The sequence below is a fragment of the Symphodus melops genome, assembly GCF_947650265.1.
Source record: "Symphodus melops genome assembly, chromosome: 23".
In the NCBI taxonomy this organism is placed as follows: domain Eukaryota; kingdom Metazoa; phylum Chordata; class Actinopteri; order Labriformes; family Labridae; genus Symphodus; species Symphodus melops.
In genome coordinates this window covers 9,437,773-9,463,024 of record NC_136713.1, presented here as the reverse complement: position 1 = coordinate 9,463,024, position 25,252 = coordinate 9,437,773, and the positions used below count along the sequence as shown (strand labels likewise).

The window sequence follows — 25,252 nt, the reverse complement described above, 5'->3', positions numbered from 1 at the left end:
GTTTTGCTGTAAGGTTTTTTCCAAACTGATTCCCTGAAATAGTGTTGACATTTTTAAGAACGAGTTAAAAAGACGTTTTTTTTGTTTTTCAACTGACATGAGCAAAGACCAAAAGGTCAGTAGTGCTATATTGATGTTCCAGTAACCTGGATATAACTTAAATATGTTGAAACATCTTAAAATGATGTTTCCACACTCAACTAATGACAGATGGCAGATGAGTCTACGGAGGACGTTCATGTCAGCACAATTCATGACCTCATATCCTGTTTCAGCCCCTGAGAGGAGTCGGTTTAGTCAGGCAACCAAACCCCACCTATGGGATTGTGTTTGGCACAAAGAAAGATCGCTTTTGGTTATCTTTTTCTTTCTCACTACATGACAGCATGGAAACTTTGGCTCTACATTCTCACTCCCATTTGTGCAAGTTAACATCTGTCCAAGAATCACTTATCTTGATGAAGAACACCTTGCTGGGTCAACGAAGAACAATAAAATCACATCCTGTGAAGTAGAAGTGATTTACACCACTATTGTTGCTTTTTTTTTTTTTTTGCTCAGCTCGAGGATGAGACAACTCAAATCTCCCAGGGTTTGTACATAGAGGGGCTGGAGATCATAGTGGTACTCTGATTAACAGTTGTAGCACATCACTGCTTAAAGTGTAACTTCTTTTCCTCTTCCAATCACACACTTTCCTTTTATCAGGACTGAAGGGATCAGGGAGAATATTACTGTACCGACAATCTCGTCAATATTTGGGGGAAAAAAAAGCTAATTTACAATTTTTTTGCAAGAATGGATGATGCAACTTCATAATATGACGCTATATGATGCCACCTGTTTGTGTAGCTTAGCATACAGACTGGTGTTATCTGTTTCAACACTGGCAAATCGAGCTTAGCATTGCAAAAGAACTCCAGTAATTATAACCTCTCCCCATACACACTTTTGTCGGCGGTGTGGACTTTTGCAGCGTTTTGAACATTAAACAATAAACATTCATCCCAAAGTGCTGAACTATTCCTTTATGTTGGCTTCTCCCAAGACAATAAATCAAATAACATGAACATGTGTTGGATATTAACTATTTTTCCTGTTTTGTTTTAGTGTCTAAAGATGCACAAACCTAACCTGAATCAAGGAGTCAGTGTCTTTTTCACCACCAAAACAACCTGTCCATACGTATGGAGAAACACTGTGTCACGTGTCAAACAAATGCACTCTCCTAAGTCGCTGTGTCTGCAGCCATTGTTGGGACTTTATGGGATTTGTGTAAAATTGAAAATAGCACTTGTAACTGTCTCAGGGTGCTCGGAAGCCACTGATTCGGAGGTGGTAACTGTTAATTAGGGATGTTTATAGGGAGCAGGGTTTCATTTACTTTTCCTTGACGGAGTTTGCCTGACAGAGACCAAAAAACAAAGCCGCTGTTTTGGTTACGTGTTACTTGTGAATGCAGCTTTTTATTTGTGGCTGAGGTATCGTACAATCTTTAAGATTTATCACCTGAAAGGAATTTAAAGATGTCAGGTTTCTTACACTGTAAATCCTCGTGTAAGCGAGAGAAACATTGAGAAAGTGCGTTTGTGGTTATTATGGGAGTGAAAGAATCTCAAGGTTGTGTGTTGAGCTCAAGTCCGACCTGTCGAGACCCAGTTGGTTGAGTATCAAGCTGTGATATGGAAACCAACACTCAAAGCTCTGGAGATCGACTCTTTGGCGTGGAACAATAGTGAGCTGTCAGAGGGACCACCCTGTCGCCGTGCATCCTGCGCTTCAACAACCCAAGAAATAAGAGCCCACAGTTCGGTTTAAATTCCCTCCCCCTCAACTCAGATACGACGTACTGAGAATGATTGATGGGGAGGTTTTCCAGGAGGGTTATGAGGCTGGAGAATAGCTGGCACGGGTTTGTGTCACGGTTGAGATATGAGGGTAAACATTATCTTTTCAGACACACCTTTTCCCTCAGTCGGAATGATTGTTTTTATTAAAGTTTCAAGGAAATGATTAAATCTGAATAATTATGTAACAACGGGAAAAAGGTTTAATAAAAGAATTTGGCCACCGCCTGAATCTTTCACAAGCCCACACAGCCTCTGCAAAAACACTCTTGAAATGTAATGTAACTCTCAATAACATGCATGAGTTAACAGAAAACCAAATTCTGCCTTTTTATTGCAGGAGACAAAACCAGCACCGAGCTAATTATTACACCAGTGCAACAAGCCCAATGGCCCCTTGCTTGATATTGGCTTACGTGGACCACAAGATGTCCAACAGACAGTTTGATCTGCCGTTTCATACCAACAAAACAAACAGCATCCACCTTCCTCCGCCCAAACTCTGAACCACACTCTTTCTAGAAGTCATTTCTGGGGCAAAACAGTCTTTTTGATCGGAGCCCAAAACCTCAATTACACTGTATTTTTCCAAGATTGAATTATCCAGTCGACTTAGTTTTACTTGAAAATCGCCGGTCCTGATGTTGCATTGACCCGGTGAGGTGCCATAAATGCCTGGCGTTTAGCTTGATACCCTTGTTACACTGGCAGATGAAGACGTCAGATAGATAATGTCTTGATGGGGTTGCAGCTGGATGTAAAGATTGCCTGTGCACTTCAGGGTAGGAGCTTTAAGCGAGGAGATCATACTTTGTGTCAAAGTCCGCCATCTGATATCTCAGGACAAATGTTTTTGAGTTTCAAATCAAGCAAATCCTCCTGGCAGAGACGGACGTGGGGAAAGATGATGGGTGGGTGGGAGGATGACTAAAGGGTGGAAAATGGTTTAAAGGGTCTCTCCAGTTTCAGGAGCCTCTCATGGTTTAGTAAAGAGGAAGAAAATGGAAGTATCCATTTCAGCAGGGGACAAAGATTTAGAGTGCTAAACCTGCAAAGAACCGAGTGTGTCAATAGTGTTTTACACCATATTTGTTCTGGTTTCTTTGACTGAGACACCTGTTCATAAAACAACATCTTTATTGTTTTATTGCCCCCAAAAGTCAATCATATTGGCCTTTTTAATTATCCTATAAGCATTACATTTGTGCTAAAGTGGAGAATATCAGACAGCCTTCTCATCTTAATTCACCTATAATCTGAGTGAAAGCATGCAAAGATTTCAGAAGGCTTCCCGCACTGTTTAAGCATGCCAGAGAGGAGGAACGGTATCTGCGGTTTGGCCAAAGAGCAAACAAGAGAATAAATGCAATGCCTGCATCTCTCTAATTTAATGTAAGTATAGCGTGAGCTCATTCCTAGGGCGCTCTCCTTTTTTTTCAGACAAAGAAAATTATGAGCTCACATTTCGAGAAGCTGTACATTACAGCCAGTTTTGTGCTCAGCCCAAAATAACATAAAAACTCTGATTTAGCAGCTTTTCTTTTGCTCTGTTAAGCCTTGGCGTCCTTTCAGACAGACTGCACTGCATCCAAATTTTAATCTCACATTTTAAATGGAAGCCTTTCTCTTGAAGGGAAGGGTTAAATTAAATGCATTTATAGAAACACATGAAAAACTGATTTTGTATAGTTTCAAGCCAAAACGCAAACAGAAGTTAGTTTTCCAAAGTCAAAGTTTTTGGCTGCATGTGAGCGTGTAAAGGTTAAACATCAGGCATCCAAAGTGAAGGCTTTGGCACAAAAGTGTTGTTACGGTTCCTTTGGACAACTTTGCAAGCTTAAGCCCCAGTAAGCTCCCACGACTCTAGTGGTGCTGCTGAGTGGCCAAAAGTGCATGAATGGTGTTGCATTAGCATTCTCCCTGGAGGACTGAATATGTACATTATATTCCTGCAGAGCTGAGAGTTTCAGAAAAGGAATGTGCCATGCATATAACCGTTTCTTGAATAAGTAACAGTTGAAAAATCATCAATAATATGAATTTGAAAGAACGTTAAGAAGAAGACATTCACGCGCATGAGATAATCAAGCAGACTCACACTGATTTTGACAAACGTTTTGCAGGGTGTTTGATTGCAAAACAATCTAGTAAAGGCCATAAAGGGGATAAAAAAGGGATTTTGGTTTTCTGCTGTAAATCTGTAAATATTGAAGAATGAAACAAGGTAATTTGGTGATTATGAAAGTTAATGTTCCAACTGAGTTTTACCCAAGAGGACAAAAGTGCACATAAAGAGCAACACAACTATGCCGACAGATGTCCCAGCATTTTTCAAATATCTTGTAAAACCTCTCAAGACTCGGCGTCCTGCCAGAGCTAATTGCTCCAAAAGAAAATAAAATCACCATCAATCCTCATCAACACTGGATGTGGACAAAGCTAAACCTCATAACCTTCAGTGCTAAAATGCCTCCCTGGATCCCCTCCAGATGTGAGCCATCTGTTGTGTTCAGTCACTGAGGTGAGACTGGTTGTGTCTATCCAGACGGTGACATCACCCAGGACAGAGACGGGATCAAATCCAACATTCAGGCCGTTCATTAATAATGCTGCTGATCCGAAGCTTTCAGGCAGCCTCTGGACGTGCACTAAGGTATCCCACCGGTGCACTTCATCAACATTATAAGTGTTTTCAAACCACTGGGATCCTAATGCAGCCAAGAGACCAGAAACTGTACCAAACACTCCTTCTCTCGGCTTCCCAGAGAGGTTTCAGGTTTTATGGACTGGCATGGCATGAAGTCATGGTACAAACAGCTACTAAAGTGTGCTAATCTGACCTGTTTGAGCCTGGCTGCTCGGGGAGCTTCCGAGCGTCGGGAAATGATATCTGTCAACTGGCTCAAGTACAGACATATTGTACTTACAAGCCTTAAGCAGAGGCCATTGAGATTTAACAACATTTAATTAATAACAATATTTTTAAATGTAGCCACATTCATTAACTAAAATAAGAAATTCTCTTAATTCAGGATGGAAAAAGTAAGAATTGGTACGCCTGATGTTCTGTGTCTCTATTAATGGAGAACGTTATTGGATTCATTTACTAAATGTAGATAATGTGCAGCATACTATATACATTATCTTTGATACTGTTCAACGTTCGGGCAGTGTGAGAAAGCAGAAGCTAACAAGCTGGACTACTAAATTTCCATTTAAATACAATTTTGGGGCCTACTAACCCAAGAGCTAAAGTAACTGAGGAACAAATGACTGACCTTCAACATTTTAAATGAAAGTTTAAATCAAAAGAAAGCTAGTTTCCATTTAAACGTCCGTGTGTCGATGGAGACTAACACCCAGCGCTGAGTCATGTATAGCCAACTGTAAAAAGTTACCTGACAGGTAGACAAAAAGCAGCTATTAGGCTGCCTGATAAAGTCTGCAATCAAACAATCCTGTCTCCACAGATTCTACAAGAGATTAACTCGAGCTGTTTGCATCACTCAACATCTAAATCAAATTAAATTTTTCTGTGCAGTGACTAAATAACCCATGGGAAACAAAAGACTCGGCCAAGAAAAACATCTTTTGAGGGATATGAATGTGTAGGATGACATAAAACAATCCATGAGAAATTAAAGTGATGATGTGGCGGCCAAGTGGTTTGAGATTTGGTCTGCTTCTACTCAATATAATTCAGAGACAATCTGAGGCCAGCTGCCAAGTCATTGGGATAATGAAAGCTGTTTGCCTGGACAGGAAGTGAGAAGACAGTAGAAAGAGCACAGGTCCAGGATCTTCTCATCCCCTCTGAGCTCTCCAGGAGGAGAGTGATGTCACCCCAACACACCCCCTAAGACAGACACAAGATTAGGCTGACACACTCGCAAACTCACAGTCCATCACTGCTCTTGTCTCGCTTAAGTAAATTCCAGCGTCACACCCCGAATCACTATCATTTACATTCTTCCTGAACACAAAGAGGTGAGCAGCGAGTGGGAGGATCCAGGCCGAGCCAGCAGCTGGCTGAGCGTGATGGAAAGGCTGAGAGAAGAGCAGGAAGATAAGATGTGAGAGAGAGAAAAAGAAGACAAGAAAAGAGCTTCTAATAAACCATGTACAGGAAGTTGTTACAGCACTGTGGGCGAGTCGTTGCTCAAGGGTCAGAGCTGTTAACGAGGAGATCGTCAGGATTAAAGAAAAAAGACGGCTGCTAACTTCTCAAAACACACAAATCTTTTTCTTTAACTTCACGGTGTTTTAGTGGTGACAACATCGACATATGGATAACACAGGAGCTGAGGAAAACCATAATAATGAAATGGATCTGGAAAAGAGACACTCCATACGTCCTAAGAATTAACTAACATATTGGACTTGTTCTGGAAAGGAAAAATCTGAGCAATCAGAGAAAATGATTTGTTAGGAAAGGGTAGCTACAGTAAATCAAATTAAGCTCTTGTATAATTGTTTTAAAAACAGCTTAATTAACATTTAGAAAAGACTTCCCCCAAAGGGAATTATGATGGGTGCTCGACGTGCGATGAAACATGTGACACTGCTGTAACAGGCTTGGAAATGAGATCGAGACGACTGCCCTTAAGACGATCAGAAAACAGTACACAGCATTACAAACGGTGCGAGGACCAAAAGCATGAAGAATCATGGGTGAATGGCAACTCAAACTTGTTTGGCAATCTTAACAACCAACATAGGCACGTATGTATATCCAGGAATAACATGATGAAGCTCAATATCTGTTCCCATGTCCTTTGTGTGAAACCTTTCCTTGTCCAGTTGCTTTGCAGCTCATTCATCCTCACCAGTGACTCACACTGACCCTTGTGGATGACTTCCTGTTGAAGCCGTCCCCTTCATCCGTCCAGATTTGAAATAACTATGTGATGACACATCTATTAGTGAAGTGGGCTTTTGGTAGTCTTCCATTAATGCAGATTGTGAAATGATTGCCAGATTAGGAAACCTACTTCCCGTGTTTAAAGATGCTGGACACTGTTTGTGGATAAGTCAGAGAATGATTAAATGAGAGAGATATGTCAGTCGGAGCCAAGTGTGCTGTGAGCCGTTTATATAACAATAAAGTGTGTTTGTTCTTAATCTTTATCACGTGTCAAAAACAGTGGGCAGTTACACTGTAAACGCTCAGAGAGATTTCCTCTCGACAGGAAATCCAAATAATACTACCTGCATTTCCCTTCACAGTTTACTCTAGCAGCTGGTTGGTCATGCTATCATTTTTTCAGACTCTTATAATTAGATATGTATGTTCCACCTTAAACACTGTGTGAACACAGTGCAGTTATTAAGTGCCCAAACACACTTTGGTGTTGGCTCTCCAGCCTGTCTAGGATGGAGCCGAGGCTGTGATACTGTGAACAGCTTTTATAGCTTAAAAGAATTTAATATAAAGGTGGATTTACTGGCACAAAAGTGGGATCGACGTCAGTGGCGAGATGACTTGAAAACTTGAGAAATCCCAGCTCCTTGAAATCTGATTAGAGAGCCACTTGTGTATGTCTCTGTGGACTGCGCAGGATCAATGCTAATCCATCAGGAAACCATCAAAGAGTCTCTGGAGGCAGATCCGCCCTGCTCACCTGACAGCTGGACAGATTGCTGTGTGTTAATATGTGCAATTGTGTGTGAATCGCGTTCCTCTTCCTGTGCATTTCCTGCCAAGTTACAAGATCCTTGCTCTATTGTTTAGCCATCGCTGGGTGTGAAGGCTCATGTGATCACCACTGTGTACTTGTTGGGGTTTGATAGCAGGAGTCTGGCTCTAACGTTTTAAATTGCTTTAATGGACAGGGAAGGCCAAGGATTCTTTCCCAGGGGGATACGTCTGCAGCAGCCGGGGGTACTCGGGAGGATGAAGAAAAAAAAAAAAAAAGTTTAGAAGTTGGTTAGAAGTTGAACACAAATTAACAACTTCCAAGTAAGAAGTTAAACAAAACAACAACTATTCTTCCAGGAGTATCACACATCAAAACATATACTATACTATATATAAATACAATTATTTCTTTTTTTAAATCAGAGTGATGATACAAGAGAGACTGGGAGTACAAATCTACAAAAAAAATGAGTTTAAAAAGACGGATTTTGTAAACACAATTTCTAAATTTGGAATATTGTGCAAATATCAGCCTCATCATTAAAATCATTTCACATATTTTAAAATGTGCTGCACAAGATTCTTTACAGCCAGCCGATGCCAGATCTTGCTGTGGCTTTTATGTAATTGTTGGTGGCTTTTTAACGTTTGGCTCCGAGGTCTTTGAAATCCAACACAACTGTGCAAACATACAGTGATCTGAACATCCTCCTGAAGTGTTTGTGATTTACATCAAAGTCCAAAGTGCTGCTGGGGTAATGATTATCAGCTGTACCAATTGAGGGCAGTAGACACACGACTACCTTGTTGACTTCACACACACACACACACACACACACACACACACACACACACACACACACACACACACACACACACACACACACACACACACACACACACACACACACACACACACACACACACACACACACACACACACACACACACACACACACACACACACACACACACACACACACACACACACTTCTTTGACACACACACAATCCGGCAAGATTGATTCCTGCCTATAATTTTATAGCTCTTCATGGTGCGATGACGTGTTGCCTTTGTTATGCAGTTAGGTGTAAGGAACAATCTGTTCCCATCACCCGCGTTGTAAAGCAACTACTAGCTTATTCCATCAAGAGTAAGGAAAAGTGAGGTAAGATTTAGCGCTGAGACACTGATCTATATCTGCATCCCATCGAGGGTAACACATCCTGCTAAACTGACATGCTTTAAAAGACACTATTTGCAGATGTCATCAAAATAGTGGACCAAGTGCAGAGGAAAAATACTGACAAAGAAAAGTATAATAAAAAGCAAAAGAAATTATTGAAGGTGAATAATGGAGACAGATAGACAGATGGAGAGATTTGGAGACGTTATGAAACAGAGCACATATCTGAGTTTATCTTTCCTCTCTGAGAATGAACGTCAAAGGTTAAACATCTTTAAAGCAGACTTCAAACATTAAGAATAAAGAAGTCTTGAGTGGCAAGTCTCCACAGAGGAAAAGAAAGACGAAAACCCCTCAAACACATGATTTGCTTTTAAGAATTTAGCAGACGTTCATTCAGTGCTACAAGCATCCCTGAATGTTTAATGGCTGAAAGAGAAGTGTTTAAAGAACAAGATGCACCTCCAGATCCTACTTTTCATTAGAGATACAGACGTAAATAAATACAAGATCGACAAAAATACCTGAATATGGAATAACGTGTGAAAATCATGAAGAACGAACAATACGAGAGAGAAAAAAGAATAATGCTGTTTCAAAGAGGGAGCACAACCCCAGATGAATCAGGCCCAGTTACTATTTGGACCGTACAGCATGTCAACACAACAACGAACAAAAGGTCTCCAGCCAGAGAACAGTCATCAAAAAATAAAAGGGTTTTGGCCATAAAAGGCCAGCAAACGTCCGCAGGAGCCTTTCTTAGTCTGGCAAACAAAATCTCGTTCCACTTTAACAGCACAGCCCATGCTGAGGCTCGGGCTGAGATCAGAAAGAAAGTGGTTGGAAAAACTGAAGGTGAGGGATGAAAAAGAGGAAGAAAGACAAGAGAGGGGGACAGAGGATAAACAAACAGAAGAAGGAATGTGGAGACATGGGTGGATAAAAAGAGGGAGAGAATTCAGGGAAGAGATAGAGAACGACTGAGGGAGCTGGGGAAAAAAATGGAGGCATATGGGTTTGATTACAAGACGATGATGTCATATACGTATGTCAGGTAATCAGCCCTGGGGTTGTGTGTATCGCATGAGCGTGTGTGTCAGAAGGAGTGTGTCAGGGCAAGACTGGGCCTTGTCTGTGACGACTGCGGAGAGAGGCCCGTGAGGGATGTGCAGCAGAAATCACACTCAGTGAGAGGCTGAGTGTGTGTCTTTGTCTGGCTTAGACAGGTTAATATGTTCCTTAACACGCAGACACACACGCACACACACGCACGCACGCACGCACGCACGCACGCACACACACGCACACACACACACACACACACACACACACACACTGCTGCAAGGTAAAATAAGTGTCAGTCAGCTCTAGCAGAGGTCGTACATGCATTGAGTTCTGTGATATCTCTTGTTTCCATCTGGTTTGGACATTAATGGTTTGTCAAATTCATGGTGGATATCAGGTACCAGGCCTAACACACACACACACACACACACACACACACACACACACACACACACACACACACACACACACACACGTAAAAGTGCACTTACAAACTGAAACACAGGTGCCCTTTCCTGCAAGCTTTTGCAACACTTGACTGTGCTCATATAACAGCTGTATTTTTCATCATGTTCAGTCTGAAACTCTACAAGTCACAGAAATCAAGGCTATCTCATACCGTTGGTCCACTCATATAAGCTTAAAAGTAGAGGCCAAGTCAGTGTAGTCTAAACAGGCAGTGAAGCCCAAAACACTCCCCTGTATGGATGTGAACATGCTTCAAGTTTTTGAGTAAAATGTCAATCCATACATTTCACAAAGTTTAAGAGATTTTCCTGAATTTTGCAGAAAAATAAGCTGCATCAATGCACAACATGAAATGCATTTGTTCTCCAATCAGGTGTAGAGTCGAAGTAAGAGAGGATGCAACAAGATAAATATATTGAGGCAACATCAGGCACACAGCAAAAATGCAAAACTACAAAACAATGTAAAGGAAAAAAAAGAAGAATTCCATTTGTTGTTGATTTATGTAATTTACCCATTTGTTTTTGTCTATTAAGATTTTTATCGAAGACATATTGCTTGGTATGATACCATGTCAGTGTTTGCACTCTGGCCTTTTAAAGCACAAATTGGAGGTGGAGGCAAAACAGCTAACACTTTGATTTTAACCTCCTTGAAGTTGAAGTTAATATAATTGAACCTATGTGATGGTATGTTACATTAATACATTTGGGCTGACAATGTTGAAATGTTGCTCCTTCATATAAAGGAGAAACCTCAGGCTGATATTGATTAAAGTATGTTGTCTGTAAGCTGTTCAGTATTTACACTTTGTCTTATTTGATAGTGATAGAGATGAAGCGAGGAGCATGACACCAAACAGTACTCAGTCAGAATAAAACTGGAAATGGTACAATCATATAGACATGTGAACCACCAAAATGACTTTTTGACAATGTAGAAACTTTTACCAAAGATAGTATTACAGAGTAAGTCAAAGTTGGAAAGACGCAAGTTTCTGTCATCGAAAGTCATCTCCTGCTTCCAAGGGAAAATAAATCCTTTCATTCATGCTTGTAGCTCATCGTAATCTTGAATTTCCAGGAAGTTCCAGCTCACAAAAACAAAACAGAATCTAAAAATGCTAGAAGACAATCCTTTGAGATTCAACAACTGCTTTGCCAAACCACACACGTTGCTCATGAAAACCCAAATCCCAAACCTCCACATTCTTCTGAGCACCGTCAGCAAAAGTCCTCCTATCAAGGTTACATAACATGTCTTCATCCTCCCACTATTTGTCATTTAGCAGAGGCTTGTCACAGCAAACATGTTTGTGTGGCCTGATCTTATGTTTGATCCTCAGCATCTGTTTTACATGTACACTACTCAGGGCCTCAAATTTGTCCGGATCCAGAAATAGAATCTAATTTTGGATGACCGAATTGTTTGTTCCACGAACAAACAGTTTGCTGCGAGGAAATGGAAGAGAACATTAAGCTAAAATACATCAGTGTTCAGGGCCAGAGCTTGTGGGCAGTTGCTGAACTCTGTGACACTGTAGCTGGGGATTGTGAAGTATTGGGTTTTAAACTCCCCAAAATCAATCTTGCTTTATCTAAGTTTGCACTCCAGTACCCCAATTCCCATGGCATTGTTGCAAAGTATTACAATCCGACACTAAAGACTCCTGAGTGCTTCAGGAAAAAGGCTCTCTGAGCAAGCGGGGGTTATCTTTCAAGTGGAAACAGGAATTGGTTGCTCTAAGAAGCAAGAAAGACTCAAGGCTTGGGTCTCAGTGGGTAAATTTGACATTCCGGTTCTCCTCCCAACTCCTCCAGACTCTAAGCTTTTGGCAGTAAGCTGTCAACAACAGATGTGACAACTACCAAATGGTGTTGAGTGTACTGAATAACAAATTTACGTCGAGTAATATTGTCAAAAGAAGTCTTGAAATTGTTTGCTCAGTCAACATGGCAAGTTTCTGGCTAAAAACAAATGCTATTCTTGGCTGCTGTTGGCACCATTGGCCATCCAAACTGTTTCCACACAGTCTCATTCAATATGATCCAACTAAAGTTTCCTCCAATTGGTCAAAAATGTTGTGATTAGTTGCAATTTATTACACGAGTTGCTGGACCACATGTTTTCATTTCACCTCTTTTGAGGAATCAGTGAGTCACGTCTGGCTCAAAAGCCCCTTCGGCCACCAAAACATTCGAAATCAAGTCACACTTAGCAAGCTAGCATTTGTAGTTTTTATCAACAAATGGAGAACACCCAAGTATATTTACCTGGAAGTAAACCACCTTTGACCAGATACGATCTGGTATTTAGTCTGAGTTTAACACTTTAAGCTGGTGGCTTGGACACCATTTTTCTTTAGGACCAATCAATATAATAACTTGAGAATTGGCCAATGATTTACCTTTGGAGGTGATTACTGATACTGCCATTAGGATTGGTACGATTCTAGTTGGAAGCAAGTTATTAAATGATTGTGGACTCAGTTTAAACAAACAACCTGTTTCCTATCAATGTTACTTTAGAGCGTATTGTTTGGCAAACATTCATTTAAGAAGAAAGGTCATGACTTCCTGTGCATGTTTACACTTTATTGGGCAAAGATGTTTGTATTTTTTAGTTAAAGATCCTACCAAGCACAGCTTAAAACTGACCCATAAAAGATCTGTGTCTTTTAGCTTTCCAGGCAGACCATTGCAGCTTAGTATTTAGTAGATGTGACCTCATCCATTGTGCAACCATGACATATTTTAGTAGGCAGGAGACATAAGTCTTGGCTTTGTTTCTTGCGTGATGGCTGGATTCAGTTAGAACTCTAACGTATTGCCTGCAAACATTTAGTGACAGTGTACTTTTGTGTTTTTACAGACTGGTACATACATGTGAGTAATTTGCTGTCTTATTGAATGTCATGCACTATTGCCTTCCACTAAACATGAGGTCCTGCTGTTCCTGAGCAGTGTTTATGGAAAAGACTGATGTCACTACTTGACTTATCCGTCTGTTTCTGCACCACACACTGTCACCAGTCCAATTGTTTTTCGCTGAACAATAAAGACACTCTGTAAACAATCCCATTACAATAGATTAAACAAAATAATGAACACTTTTCTGAGACAGATCTAGCCAACAGATTATGCTTCAAAATTATGGGGGTTATACAAGCGCAATCTGACAATCCAAGTAAAAACGGAGGCACTTTGAACTGAAAACAGACAAGGTATCCTCCAAAGTTTACGCTTTGGCGCTGCTGGTAGGCTAATGTATTTATCTGCAGACAAGTAGATTTTTTACCAAACTAGTGATCCCCATTTCTGTAGCTTTGAATCTACAGAACAGACATGACAAGTATCTTTGCAGGAAAGTGAAAACACAAACTGATTTTCTTGGTAAAATACTGATCTGGGTCGTGAAAATAGGTATAGCTCGCATGGAGCACTTATTAATAATTTAAACTAGTTGTTCATAGTTATGTACTTTTATCAGAGACATATCTTTAAATGCAGGGATATTATTGGGTTAGAGTGCTTATTACTTTTAGGGCAGCAATAGCTCAGTCCGTAGGGACTTGGGTTGGGAACCGGAGTATCGACGGTTCAATCTGAGAACGGTAGCTGGAGAGATGCCAGACCACCTCCTTGGCAGTGCCAAGGTGCCCTTGAGCCCCCCTCCAACCAGCTCAGGAGTGCCTGCCGGGGGGCGCTCCCTAACTCAGAAATCTCTCCATTAATGCATGTCCTGTTTGTGCTGTATATGTCAGCCTATGTGTGTGTTGCATGATTCACAGAGTGTAAAAACCTAATTTCCCTTCGGGGATCAATAAAGTAAAGCTTCTTCTTTATTATACATCTTTATATGGATCTATCTATTTAAAAAATGCTGTTTATTGATATAAAATATCAAATTACTCTGTTAAGTCTGAATGGTTTAAATGGAGCCTGAGAAAGAAACCATGATGAGAGAAAAAATGAATTCCTGAAAACCCAGACAGCCACCAAAACATCATCCCGAGCTTATTAGCAGTTTTAGCATTCCCAAGTGAGGTTGCTGCTAACAGCTAATGACCCCTCATGATTCCAAATTCAATGAAACCATTCAAATAAGAAGAGAAGTCAAAGATTTGTCTAACATGTCTTTTCTTGTTCTTCAGCGTTGGTCTCAATTACAAATCCTCTACCAAGAATTTCTCATTAACTTTTAAAGCTCATTCTCTTTTTTTCCTCATTCCTTGGCTCAATTTGTTGACGAGAGGCAGAGGGAGACACACTGTAAATCAAGCTGCTCGTCTCTCTTTGACTACATGCCCTGCCTCCAGAGCAGTGACAGAAACCGGCAGATATTTCACACAATACATGCGTCAAACCCTTTCCCTCCTCTCTGCCACATCCTCTAGTTTAACAGTTATGAGCACTTACACATACCAGCAAGCACACCCCCTTCTTGCGAGCCTGAGCAATGCAAAGCTCCATATAAGGACATGCTGATGATGTAATGGTCCATAGGCAGGGAGCACATCCCTTATTGTTTGGTCTGAGCGCAGGAATGCCCACATTACGGCTACTCAGTGAGTGAGACACACACAGAGAGCAAGAGTGGAGGGTCGGGTGTTGTACGGCAAGATCATGAGCTTATGGCTGTGAAGCTGGGAAAGCCTTTGGCACAGGTAGGCACTTTGAACAAAAATTCTTAGAGTTTATAGAAGTTGACGATAGTTTGAATGGCTTAGAAGTGAATCCATGGTGAAGGCAGCATCCTTTTCTGCTTGCGTTCTTGCATACTTAGTTTGTTTCATTGTGTGTTTTTAAAGTTAATCTTTTTGCTGAAGGGTATTCTTTGTTTGTCTCTGAAATATCTGATGATCACACAACTACAGTCGTCTACCAACTTAATATATAATGCAGGGGAACTTTTTTTAAAGTACTTAAAGGCATTCATGTGAATGTAGAGAAGTTTTAAATTAGTCTTCAAAATGATTTCAATTCAAAAGAAGTATTTGAAATCTTTGTAGCTGTCTCAAAAGAGGGGAGTTGTGTCGTATCAGTGACATTCTCTCCTTAATACTTTTACAAATATCCATGAGGACAAGCTGAAACACTTTTCGATTCATTCATCTGAATCTGAAAGAAAGTGCTCGGACGTGTGCTGTCTTAAAATAAAAAAAACTCTGCCAAAGATGTGAAATATTTCCACCATAATGAGGCTCAGTTCTGTCAGAAAGTGGTGAACAAAGAGAGCCCAGATTGAAACTAACAAGCAACATGAAATTAAAAGTATCTAAGTACTCGATATGAACAGGGAAGGAAATGACTTTGTTGTCAGCACTGTAGCAGATACTGGATAACCAATTCTATGACTATACTACCCTTCTTATGTATACTGTACAGACGATTCATTTGGAAAGAGAGAAATTTAAAAACAATGTTGTAGTTCAGGGAATGACATTAAACGTATGCATTCAGTCTGATTTAATCACATCTCGTCCCGACAAACTGACAGTGGTTGATAAAGTCTTGATTTACATTTGTTGTTTTGGTGGTTGGTTAATGATCTTTAAATGTCATTAATGTCACAGATTCATTAAGTTTTTGGGGCTTTTTACTTTGTATTTCGGTTCCAAGAGAACTGTTAAACTATCAGATTTGGAGACAGACGGTGAGGATGTCTTTAGGTTACATAATGTGCCATTAACCATATTACCACAGTGAGGAAGTTAATAAAGAGCAGAGCTATATACTTTACACATGTTGATTGCACTCTGGGGGCAAATCACTTAGCCCGTGTGGACATTAAACAGTCCACACACAACATCATCAACATCATCCGCCTGTGTGTGTGTGTGTGTGTGTGTGTGTGTGTGTACAGGATATATCGGTCTATACATACATGACCTAATCATTTGTGGTTCGGAAATGGCCCTGACATATGGAACGTGTAAGACCGCTTTAGGCAACGGGTGAGCCACAGTTTCCAGCTTTGAGAGCCACGTAAAAAGAGGGAAGCCCTCTGTAAAGCTGCTAGTTGTGACTCCTTTAGCCAACTGCTCCCATTGTATGCTTTCTTTTGTTTTTATTGCATTTTTCTCGGTGTTCATTTGAGGGAAAAAATAAACCAAAAACAATCCAGTGAACTACAGATATCCTACATTTGGGACTTTTTATCTGCGACACATTTACAACCCACAGAGGTGGTTGTGCATCCGATCCCATACAAACTTATTGCCTGTTGAAAAGGTTGCAAAGGCTGCAGAGTGGGTGGTACGGTGTCTTGTAATGCTGATCGCCATGAAACTGTTATGTCCCCAGCTTTATGCTCAGCGCTTTGCAATTTATACCTCCCAAATGTTTCTTCCTTCTGCAAAGATGTCTGCATTAAAGGGCTGCCCTCCAACGATGGCGAGATAAAAAATGGGATGGGAAAATGGGCCGAATGCTTTTTAGATTAGCTGTAATATTTATGTGTTCCCTTAACGTGTATAGCAACTGCTTCTGCGGACTTATTACAGATGATGAAAGCTGGTCAGTTAGGCTGCGAGTGCTCTTTAAAATGAGGTTTGTCTCATCAACTATTTACGGGTTAGCTGCTTGGCAATATTTCGTCCCCAAACTAAATAACATTAAATCTAATAAAATGTGTCTAGGCCAAATACACTCATCTTTGTGTGTGTCCTTAAAGAGAAAGTTCAGGAGCAACTAACCAACATTTCCTTATGCACCACAAAGTGCATTGAGAATACAGGGATGTAGTAAAAATGTACATTTAAAGTGCTGAAAATGATTTCAATGGTGTGAGGGGAGCAGCGGATTTTGGGCATAGGAGCAGTTTCCTCTCAATGGGATTGCTTTTATAAGCGAAAAGCAACCTTGTGTCGGTTTAAAGGATTTATATTCAGTTTTTATTCAAGACTTCTTTTTTTTTTAAGCGATAGGCAGCCTTTCCAGTCCTTCAAGTGAACAGAGTACATTTCTCTTTCTATTTGGTCAGATGACATCACTAGAAAAACAGCAGGACGGAGATAAGACACTAAATAAACAGTGATTACAGACGATGTCTGCGTGTTTGCTTAGCAACTGAGTGTTTCTGCGTACACATTCTATTCAAAGAAAATGTCATTTATTCAACAGGGGGCAAACGTTTCCCTTCGTCCTTGAACAAAGTCTGAAAGATAACTCAAATGTTTTGTCAGCACTTCATGCAGCCAGTTTGTAGCAAGGGCAAACTTCATGTCAACAAAGCTAGACAGAGATATGATCAGAGCACAGGGAGTACACTCTCAAGTGAAAATGGGTTTATAAAAGACTTTTAAAGGGGATTTTAATTTCGTTAACAGTATGTGTTGAAGCTTCAATGCCTCAAATTCAGGAAAAGCTGAGCTGTCACAAAAATAAGAGTGGTGAAAAAAGTGATTTAAACGGACAGTAGAGAAAGATTATGCAGAGTAAGTTATACAGTGCAGAAGTAAATGTAATCAAAGTACCAAAAGTCACAGGGACACTTGTGTGATTAAATGTGTAGACCGCACTTTAATGTTACAATTAATGATACTTCTAAGTTTAACACATTTATTTCATTTCAAGTCACTTTATACTTCTAATGGATTGCAATAAAATGTTCTTCTTAATTTTTTGTGTAAGTAAAGATTCCTCAGATGTACTGTGCTCCCTTATTATTCTTAAGTTTTCTTTTAAAATGTACATAAAGGTTCAAAATCTCCACAGCGAGTGTCAGTTAGATAGATGATAGATAGGTATCTATCTATCTATCTAACTGACACTCGCTGTGGAGATTTTGAACCTTTATGTACATTTTAAAAGAAAACTTAAGAATAATATTTGCTTCCCCAAAAAAAGGTGTCCCCTTTGAGCTCCCACCCTTTTAGCAGCTACTGAAGAAAAGAAATGACACACACTCTTATGCAGAAAAGTGACCCACCCTACCATACTTACATCATAGCCCACAATCCAAATGTACAATCAGTGTGTGTGTGTGTGTGTGTGTGTGTGTGTGTGTGTGTGTACTGGGGGGAGGGGGTTCTGTATAAACTCTGAGGGACTGTAATTGCCTATGAAAGCAGGGGGAATTCCTTTAAATATATAAGAAAAAAATGGGGAGGGTAATTGGTGGTGGTTTTGGGTGAGGAGGGCTGGTAGTAGAGGAACCCCTTAATTAAAGGATTGTTCCATGCCAGTGGGCCATCTGTGTGTAAATGCCTGGCAGCTGCACACACTGCAGTCATAACACAGCTTCCCCTTGGGGCTGAAGCCACGGTGATGTATGCATGTGCCAGACGAACTGACCCCGGCTATGCATCGTGCTTAGAGCAATTTAAGTTGTTCCAGTGGCACATGTTTATAGGACAATCATTTGAGTACTTCGTAACCTGTCATGTAAACATTGAAAGATCTTTCAGAAACTACAGAACCATCTAAGTTTGACTTTGTAAATTATTGCTTTAGTTTTTTCCTGATTTCATTGTAAAATCTGTTTGTCTTTTTTTTTTTGCTGGTCCACAAACAGCCTTATAATTCCCCTTCCATAGTGCTTGTTTAATCTGGTGAGATCATTGTCAGTGTTTCACATCAACAATTTGGCTTCATGTCAGTCTTTTCCAATCATTTCCCAAAAGACTCAAAGAGGGCCATCTGGTACACCATGAAATACATTGGAAACTTTTTGAAATAACCTGATTGTTAAATCTCATGGTGAGGTATTTATAAGAGTAACTCAGGTTTTCAAACCATTGGAGAATTAGTAACACGGGGATAAAATAAATTACCACAGGCATTCCAGACTACCAACTTGAGAGAGTTAAAGCTATTTTAATGACGTGTTAAATTTTCCTTGACATTGAACGTTAAGTCCTGCTCAGAAATGTAGGTAAATCACAGTGTTTATGATGTGTCAGTGTTTGGAAAGTGGCCCCAATGGGCAATGACAGTGGGGGAGCAGAATTACTTTAGCACATATCTAGATATATTTGGTGCTAAATTGTATGCACTTATTCAATGAGCACACATCTGAATTTGTTTGCTGAAACACCATATCTTTTTTTAAATTTCTTACAGGTTGAAGCTGTTAATTGATCAGGAAAAGGCCTACCAGGAAAGAAAGGAAGAAGAGAATAATAAAAAGGTCTCAAGTCTGAAGGAGGAGCTGACGAAACTCAAGTCATTTGCGTTGGTGGTTGTGGATGAACAGCAGCGTCTCACTGAACAGCTGAATCAACAAACAGCCAAAGTCCAGGAACTGAGTGACAGCGCTTCACAAGCCCAAGAAGAGCTGAGCACAGCCAATGCCCGTCTACAAGAGGAGGAGCAAAAGGTCTTTCGCTTGGAGGCTGAGCTGAGTGACCAAAAGGGTCGATACCATCAGGAACAAGAGGCCATGACTGCCAAATTGACCACTGAAGATGCCCAAAACAGGCAGCTGCGCCTCAAACTGTCAACTCTCAGCAGGCAGCTTGATGAGCTGGAGGAGACCAACAAGACACTACGCAGAGCTGAGGAGGAACTGCTGGAGCTGAGGGATAAAATCAGCCGTGGTGAGTGCGGCAACTCTAGCCTCATGTCTGAGCTTGAAGAGTTACGAAAAAGGGTCCTTGAAATGGAAGGGAAGGATGAAGAGTTGATCAGGATGGAGGACCACTGCAGGGACCTCAACAAGAAACTGGAGAAAGAGGCTAATCAAAGCCGGAGCCTGAAGGCTGAGGTCGATAAACTGAACAACAGAATTATGGAGTTGGAGAAACTGGAGGATGCATTCAGTAAGAGCAAACAAGAATGCAGCTCACTCAAAAGCAACTTGGAGAAAGAGAAGTCAGTGTCAAAGGTTCTGACCAGTGAGCTTGAAGTGTTGAAAATCAGGGTCAAAGAGCTTGAGACTGCTGAAAGCCAATTGGGAAAGACAGAGCTGACTCTGAAGGAAGATCTCACCAAGTTAAAGACTCTCACAGTCATGCTCGTGGATGAGAGGAAGACCATGGCGGAGAAGTTGAAGCAAATGGAGAACAAAGTCCAAAACAGCACTGGGAAACTTCAGGCTGAACAGGATAAAGTTACGTCGGTCACAGAGAAGCTAATTGAAGAAAGCAAGAAAGCACTGAGGTCAAAAGCAGAACTGGAGGAGAAAATGTGCAGCGCTAGAAAGGAGAGGGATGACTTGAAAGCAAAGCTGAGAGCTGAGGAGGAAAAGAGCAATGATTTGGAGTCGAAGATCAATATGATGAAGAAAAGGTTGCAATCGCTGGAGACCATCGAAAGAGAGTACCTGAGAAACAAAGCAAAAGAGGAGAACATCAAAACACCCATTGGTAACCACTTCCAACAAGAAGACAACAAAGTCAAAGACTTGACACAGGAGGTTGAACGCCTCAGACGCAAATTAAAAGACATGAAAGTGGTGGAAGGTGACCTCTTAAAAACAGAGGAGTTTGAATCACTGGAGAAAAGATTCAACAACGAACAAGAAAAAGCCAAAGCCTTGATGGAAGAGCTGGAAATATCCAGGAAAGAACTTTCAAAGTACCAACTGGCAGAAAAGAAAGAGTGCAACCAAGAGCACGTTCTCTATAAGCGCTTGAAGGATGAGGAAGCAAAGTCAAGTCACTTGACCAGAGAGGTTACAGCTTTGAAGGAGAAGATCCATGACTTTATGGGAACAGAGGATTCAATTTGCCGCATGAAAACTGACCACTCAACACTGCAAAGAAAACTGACCCAGCAAGAGGTCAGAAACAAAGAACTGGCCAGAGAGATGGAGACACTTACAAGAGAGCTTGAGAGATACAGGCGATTTAGCAAAAGTCTGCGTCCTGGCATGAATGGAAGGCGTTTTTCAGACCTCCATGTTTCCACAAAAGAAGTTCAGACTGAGCCACTTGACGTCATGTCCCCGAACTCCAAGACAATCGCACCGCTGGAACGGGCTGTGGTAAACGGGAAGCTGTACGATGAGAGTGAAAGTGAAGATAATGCAAACTACAGCAATGAGCTTCAACTCAGCAAATGTAGCCCCTCACTTATCAATAACGTAAATAACCTCAACAACAACATGAGAAGAGCCAGAGTCCCGTTCCTTAAAAACAAAGACACGCCACATCAGGTGAACGGCAAAGTGCAACCGCGGCAGAACGGCAACCACGTCCAGTCTGGAGATGTTGTGTTGACCCACAGTCCTGGGCAACCTCTGCACATAAAAGTGACTCCTGACCACGGACATAACACAGCAACATTAGAGATCACCAGCCCGACCACAGAAAACACCCAGTCATTCACGAGCACTGCCGTCATACCCACAAGTGGAGGTCCACCCAAACAGAGAATCACCATCATTCAAAATGCTTCCATGTCCCCGACTGCAAAATCCATTTCCCCAACAATGAAATCCAAAGGTTCGCCAATATCCGATGGTCTGTGTTCACCTGATCGATCCCTGTCACCTTTCACCATGGCCACCTACTCCAGAACAATGACTCCAGATTCTTGTGGCTCCGTTACACCAGAAAGAGCCATGTCACCTATTCAAATCGTGTCAGTCACAACAGGCACCCCCGACCGCTCCCAATCCACGGAGCCGGTGGAGGTTGTCGGAGGACACGCCGTCTTCCGCGTGTCACCAGAAAGGCAAACCAGCTGGCAGGTGCAGAGGTCAAACAGCTCTGGGCCAAATGTCATCACAACAGAGGATAACAAAATCCACATTCACTTAGGAAGCCCCTTTATACAGAGCATCAGCACGCCGACACAAACACTGAGTCCATGCCATACCCCTGGACTCCAGGAACAGAGGACTCAGGTGCTTGCAAATTGCAGTACACCTACTCTCAAAGGCAACAGCAAAATCACAAGTAGCATCATGATTAAGCCCACCTCTACCCCAATCCAAAGGCCATCACAAATTACAGTAAGTAATGTCTATGACTGACCTGACAACCACCCCAAATCTCTCCATCCCATCCTTTTAAATCCCTCTCATCACATCCAGTCCCACCGTAGACCGTTAGGCCCCAGCTGTATCCCCTGATGCATTTACCCGTCTGTTTTACATAATCTATGTGCTTAAACCAACGTTTGAATGTCTTCCTTTTATTTTGGTTGAGGTGCTTGGTTTTGTGTGATACATTCAAACAATTGTTTGCTTGCATGAGAGAAAAAAATGAAAGCACTAGAAAATTTATTTTTTTGGACATAACACAAGGTTTTAACTTATGTGCACTTACTGTATTGTACTCAGTGGCGTCTTTGCCATGTAGTCAGATTATTCACACTGATGTATCATGCCAGTTTTATACTTCATATAACACATATTGCATTATGATTGAGTTGTTTGGTTTTCTGAGAATTAAAGTGTGCAAAAACAAGTGGTTTTATTTTAGTTTTTCATCCATGCTTGCCAATTTCATTTATGCACTAAATCTGGCATGTTTTGAATGTGTAAAATTAAGAGAAATAATGCAAGGACAATGCAATTGTTCTAAAAATCTATTGTTTGATTCAAATAATGGTGCATGCAAAGAAAGCTTTTAATGATTTAGAGAGTTATAGTGTCTGAAAAAGACAGTTTGTGCTCAAACTTGACCAGATAAACAGAAAAACCTCATTTTTTTTAGCTTGAGTTAAAATCATAGGTTTACATCTTTTAAAATCCTTCCAACCTCGGACTGGTGCTCCATAAGGTTTTTTAGAGGTGAATCTCTTCTAACTGAACATCAGTACGGCTCAGTGGATGGTGAGAAACTTTCAGTTATCTCCCTGCCTGAAATTAGCACCAAAGACATTTAACGAGTGTTAATTAGTTTAGATCTAAATGTTTCCAAGGTTTTAAGAGTTAAATCTAAAAGACACAAACTCTAACAATATCATGACTCCCAATGAAGATCAAAGCAATGTTATTGAGGCTTTCACTTCACCCTGACTATCAGTCACATTATTTGAGTTCCCTTGAGTTGGCTCAATCATTTTTTCTGATCCATCAGGGATTAAAACTATCAAAGGAATTCTCATTTCTTAGACTATTGACCCAGTTAAGCACTCTGTAACCATCCCTCCAAAGTCCATTTAAGAGATAAATCATAGATCTGCTGATAAACCTCAGTGGTCTTTACTAGAAAAAACTCATTTAGCTTACTCGTCTTTGGTAGTAACCTAAAACATCCGTTTTATTTTTTCCCTCTTATGAATCATGTCCGGTGAAATGAGTCAACACCAATGCTTCTCTGTGTAAATGCATTTTTCTTTGAGTGGTTTTATGCGCCCACAGTGGAAAGCTTACCACATACGTGCGATTTGCTCAAATTAAATAAACCTTCAAGGACAGAACGAGATGATGGGACAGAAAGAATAGACGAGAGGATGCAGTGGGGAGGATGTGGGACACCATGTATGTCATGTCTCAATACAAAGCCAATGAAGGAAAACAAACAGAAAAATAACTGCTAAATTAAAAAAACTTGTTTTCACTAGGTTAGAATCGAGATCACAGCAGAAGTTATTCCCATAATATTAAAATGAGTTTCTGAAGACGTAATGTACACAGTAAATTAATAAGCACTACATGGATCTGGTATTATGTCTATTACAGATAAGCACATGTTTTAAACTAGTTGGTCGAACACGTTAACTCAACTTTTAGTATGCTTGCTTTTAGCTTTACCTTCATTTCCTTAAATCCCAGATTTACTTTAAAAGCACAGAAATGCACTGAAACGTAATGGACGACATGAAGAGTGAAATGAGTTCTCCACTCTACTATAAAACATGTATTTAGTCCTCAGTGTCATCAAGATGGATCAAGACAACTGCTGCAGAAAAAGGCGAAAGAAACCCCAAACACACACACACACACACACACACAAACCAGTGTGACATGGAGGAGATGATTAAATCAAGCATTAAATTGAATGAGTGTGAAGGAGCGCAGCTGGAGAAACCGGATCCAAATCAGTCTGAGCACGATGAGATGATGCAGGCTGAGGCTAAACAAGATGCTATTCATTAAAGTGCTGCTTGAGAAAGCATGCAGCAGCTGGGATTCACTGTCTGCGACCTCACTTAACCCCCTGACTCACACTTAGACAAACTGGATTCATAAACTGTGCTTGTTAGCTAAGGGAGACTGATTTGCACACGGTATCCTTCCCAGAATGATAAAATGAGTATCAAGTGACTCGCTGGAAGCCAGAAGTTGTTTTATTAAAAAATCCTAAAGTGGTGCTACCTTCCATTGGCTAAAAATGAAGATGCATACACACTTAATTACAATGATGCAGCTGATGAACAGCTGCATATGTTGGAAAAAATAATCCATCAAAGAGCAGCAAAGATGATTTAATTTACACGATTAGTTTCTGATTTAACTCAAATGCAACTGAACAAGTCCACATGCAAGAATCGTATCCCTGCGACGGAGCAGATTTCCTCGCGTTAGCTATGATGGTCATCGCAAAAGACTTTGCTCACATTGACCGACAGACACTATAAAACCAAAAGCAGATTATAAGAACTGGTCAGGGAGCTTTTCTCAAAAACAAAAGCTTCGAGAGTGTGAGCGCATGGTCGCTTTAAGTAGCCTCTCTCCCGCTGCAACGCGAGCACCAAAACAATCCTCCTGTTTGGTTGACATAGAAACAGCAGCGCCTGTACTACAGAGGAAACACTTAGCTGAACTCCTGCTGCACTGCTGATATACGAGAGAACAAAGCCGCACATTAAGGCCTCTCTTCCATGTTAAATCAACAACACTCCCATGACGTGCAGCCCCGTACAGATTTTCTGCACCATTAGTCCTTCTGAGGCGCAGGCACTACTTATTCTGAAATGTATACCCCTGCATGAATATTTAAGGATGTAGTTCACCGCAGATTTTTGTTAATTCTTGAAAAACCCCAAGCCACACAAGAACATATCCAAGTGGTTTTCAGAGAGCGAGGTTTTGTGTTCCCTGGGAATAAAGTCAGTGAGTGTGATGAAACTCATGGAAATCCTGGAGAAGTTTCAGTTTCACTCAGCTGCACAAATGTGGAACAGATTGGTGACACAGTGAGTCAAAGAA

The 25,252-nt window shown here is 40.8% G+C and overlaps 1 protein-coding gene across 1 annotated transcript in view; it reads left to right on the top strand.

Annotated features, from left to right (window-relative positions):
* Positions 1-25,252, top strand: part of filip1l (filamin A interacting protein 1-like) — a 57,029-nt gene that overhangs the window by 29,362 nt on the left and 2,415 nt on the right. Inside the window, exon 5 of the mRNA XM_079336458.1 lies at positions 19,270-22,105. Coding sequence (XP_079192584.1) covers positions 19,270-22,105 — 2,836 coding nt within the window. The remainder of the gene's footprint in view (positions 1-19,269; positions 22,106-25,252) is intronic.